The sequence below is a fragment of the Halyomorpha halys genome, unplaced genomic scaffold (assembly GCF_000696795.3).
Source record: "Halyomorpha halys isolate HHAL.00 unplaced genomic scaffold, Hhal_1.1 Scaffold1056.1, whole genome shotgun sequence".
NCBI classification, from domain to species: domain Eukaryota; kingdom Metazoa; phylum Arthropoda; class Insecta; order Hemiptera; family Pentatomidae; genus Halyomorpha; species Halyomorpha halys.
This window is the reverse complement of record NW_027106248.1, coordinates 97,174-99,837: the sequence shown is the minus strand read 5'-3', so window position 1 is coordinate 99,837 and position 2,664 is coordinate 97,174. Positions and strand designations below refer to the sequence as shown.

Here is a 2,664-nt window from a genome sequence, read left to right as displayed (position 1 = left end):
AAATAAAGAATTATGAAATGAAACTCAATTATATATAAAAGTAACTTACAGAAAGTTCCTGATTATATTCAGAGTTGGAAAGCTGAGGGTCCATTGCAGTTGCAATGATGGCATCCAATTCATGTTTCCTTAACACTCCTTTGTCAGGGAAAGACATGATATATCTAAAACAAAATTAGAACATTATTGTTAGACTATACATAATTAGTTGTAGAAAGATGGTCTGGGTGACAATTGAAAATGCAACACAAAAAACTGTTATTTGAATGCAGATTTATTATAACAAGAATTTGGTCATCGGAGAGAGGGGTTGTCAACAGAGAAAAAATTAATAACACTAATAAAAAATAATTTATACTGACTGACCACAACCCTAACGAACTTATTCCTATGAAACTTTTTAAAAATATAAATGAACTGAATTATTAACATATAAAAAACAAATTCATATTAATTAATTATTTTTTATTTGTTTATTACCAGGTTAGCCTAGTTGGCCTTATATGGTTATTGTAACAGTTAGTTATTTTTTAGTAGTTGATAGTGGGGGTATAGCCTCATGCAAGAGGCATCCCTAACTACTTGCAATGCTACAACTATCAACTAATATAATCAAAAGTAATAAAGATCAATTTAAAAAAAAAATAAAGTTAACAATCCAGAGATTTATTTACCTTGTTATAGCCTGTACATAATAATATTTAAAATACAACTAATTAAAAATACAATCAATAAAAATGTCTAGGTAAAAATTATGAAACAAAAATTCATAAAAAATATGAAAAGATCTTTTACATTATTTAGATGGCCTGGCTCCAAATAGCTGAGTAAATTTACAAATTGCTGCCTCATGCCATCAAAAAAAGATATATTTATTTCAATATTTTTAAAGATTTTAAGCTGTATTTAACATCAGCCAGTTTTAAGTCAGACATATGAGTACACTAACGTTAATGTAACAACACCTTCATAAATCTCATTTGACCTCTCTCTATAACATGAGTATAATTAGAACCCCAATTTTTTAGAAAGATAAATAAGCACACTCTCAAAGATATAATTGTACAGCATGGTTTTGATTTTCTAATCATTACTCTTTCATGAATTTTACTGGGACAAAGCTGCTGATGAAGCAGGCAGAGCTTTTTCTAGCAAGGAAGTATTTGCTTGTTTTAGGAAATTTAGCTGAAGAAAAGAACTCAATATAATATAATATTCCAAATAAATGAACTGACTATAGTCAGTTGTTTGATATTTGAGGAAATTTGTTTGACCTTTGGTGAAAAATGTTTTATTAATATTCATCCTAAGACCATTTATAGCAAATCTATTTGATCATACAACTTAAAACATAAGATTTATAATACTATATCAAATCTACCAAAATATATTACATTAATATAGAAAACATTATAGATGTTTGAGAAGAATGTTTTTAAGAATTTACCTCAAGACAGTCGCAAGCACTAAAAGGTGTTGAGGTACATAACTTGGATTGAGCATTAACTGAGTGTCACTCCTCATACATGTGAGATAGGCACGAAGTCTTCTTCTTTTATCGTCCACTGTAGTGCTACAGATCAACAAATTATACTTTTATTCATATTGAATATTTCCTAAAACTTATAATTGAATTTAATGCTAAAATATTACATTCATAAGTTTCATTTTATTGACAAAGAAAAATAAAATTAGCATACCCAAACCAGAGCCTTTGTATTGTTGGGACTCCCCAACCAAGTGGTTCAGCCCTTATAACTTCTGGCCGTTGGTATGGATTAGGTTTACTCCAAACCCATTCTTTAATTTTGATCTCAGGCATTTTGATTTCACCACCTAAATATAAAATAAAAATGTAATCGTATCGTTGTATCCATCAAGAACTTTGATAAGAATTAAAAACAATTTATTGGATTAACCATTACAAATAGTTCATCCACAACTTGAAATTAATTAATTTGTACAACTTATATTTAATATAAACTAACTGCTATTAATTGAACTCGGTACACACCCTTGGGAGCAGCCTGCCTGGCAAGATATGTGAGGTGATGAAGATTAAAGAGTATAGCATAGACCATTCGGCGAAGCGGCCTATAGAATAGCTGAATAGAAGGAATCTCTTTATGGCTCTCATCTTCCATTACAACTGGTAATCGAACTTCACCCTTAAAAAGAAAATATAATATTTTCAAACATTTAAAAATATTTTCAAAAGGAATTAATAAATAAAATACTTATGAGTATTACACATTAAATATTTAATACATGGAATTTCTTCTTAATAAAGGAACGTTTTAATTTATTGCGTTGAGAAAGGATTCAAAGTGTGACATGTCTTTTTCTATACAAAAAAGTATTCCAAAAGAAAAAAAAATTCTAATCCTGAAAATTATATGTATATTTTATCTAAGATAAGAGAAAACAAATTATTCATAAATTGTAAATTTAAGAGAAACATGATAACTAGATACAGCTCTTGATTATATTATTACTTAAAAATAATACTACAGTTTGAAATTCTTACCGTAGTTAGGAGACGATATATAAATGGTGACATCAAGCCTTTGCTGTGGCGCTCACAAACAGTTCTAAGGATCTCAGCAGCAACAGGGGGGAGTTCTTTTTCTTCTTTCTGCTGTTGCAAATTAAAATTTTAAAAAT

At 28.8% G+C, this 2,664-nt stretch overlaps 1 protein-coding gene across 1 annotated transcript in view; it reads right to left on the bottom strand.

The window, feature by feature from the left end:
• LOC106688126 (constitutive coactivator of PPAR-gamma-like protein 1 homolog) overlaps positions 1 to 2,664 on the bottom strand; it is a gene marked incomplete in the record, with an annotated part of 33,896 nt that overhangs the window by 18,882 nt on the left and 12,350 nt on the right. Inside the window, 5 exon segments of the mRNA XM_067044616.1 lie at positions 50 to 164; positions 1,448 to 1,573; positions 1,701 to 1,836; positions 2,015 to 2,168; positions 2,528 to 2,638. Of these exon segments, the coding sequence (XP_066900717.1) occupies positions 50 to 164; positions 1,448 to 1,573; positions 1,701 to 1,836; positions 2,015 to 2,168; positions 2,528 to 2,638 (642 nt within the window).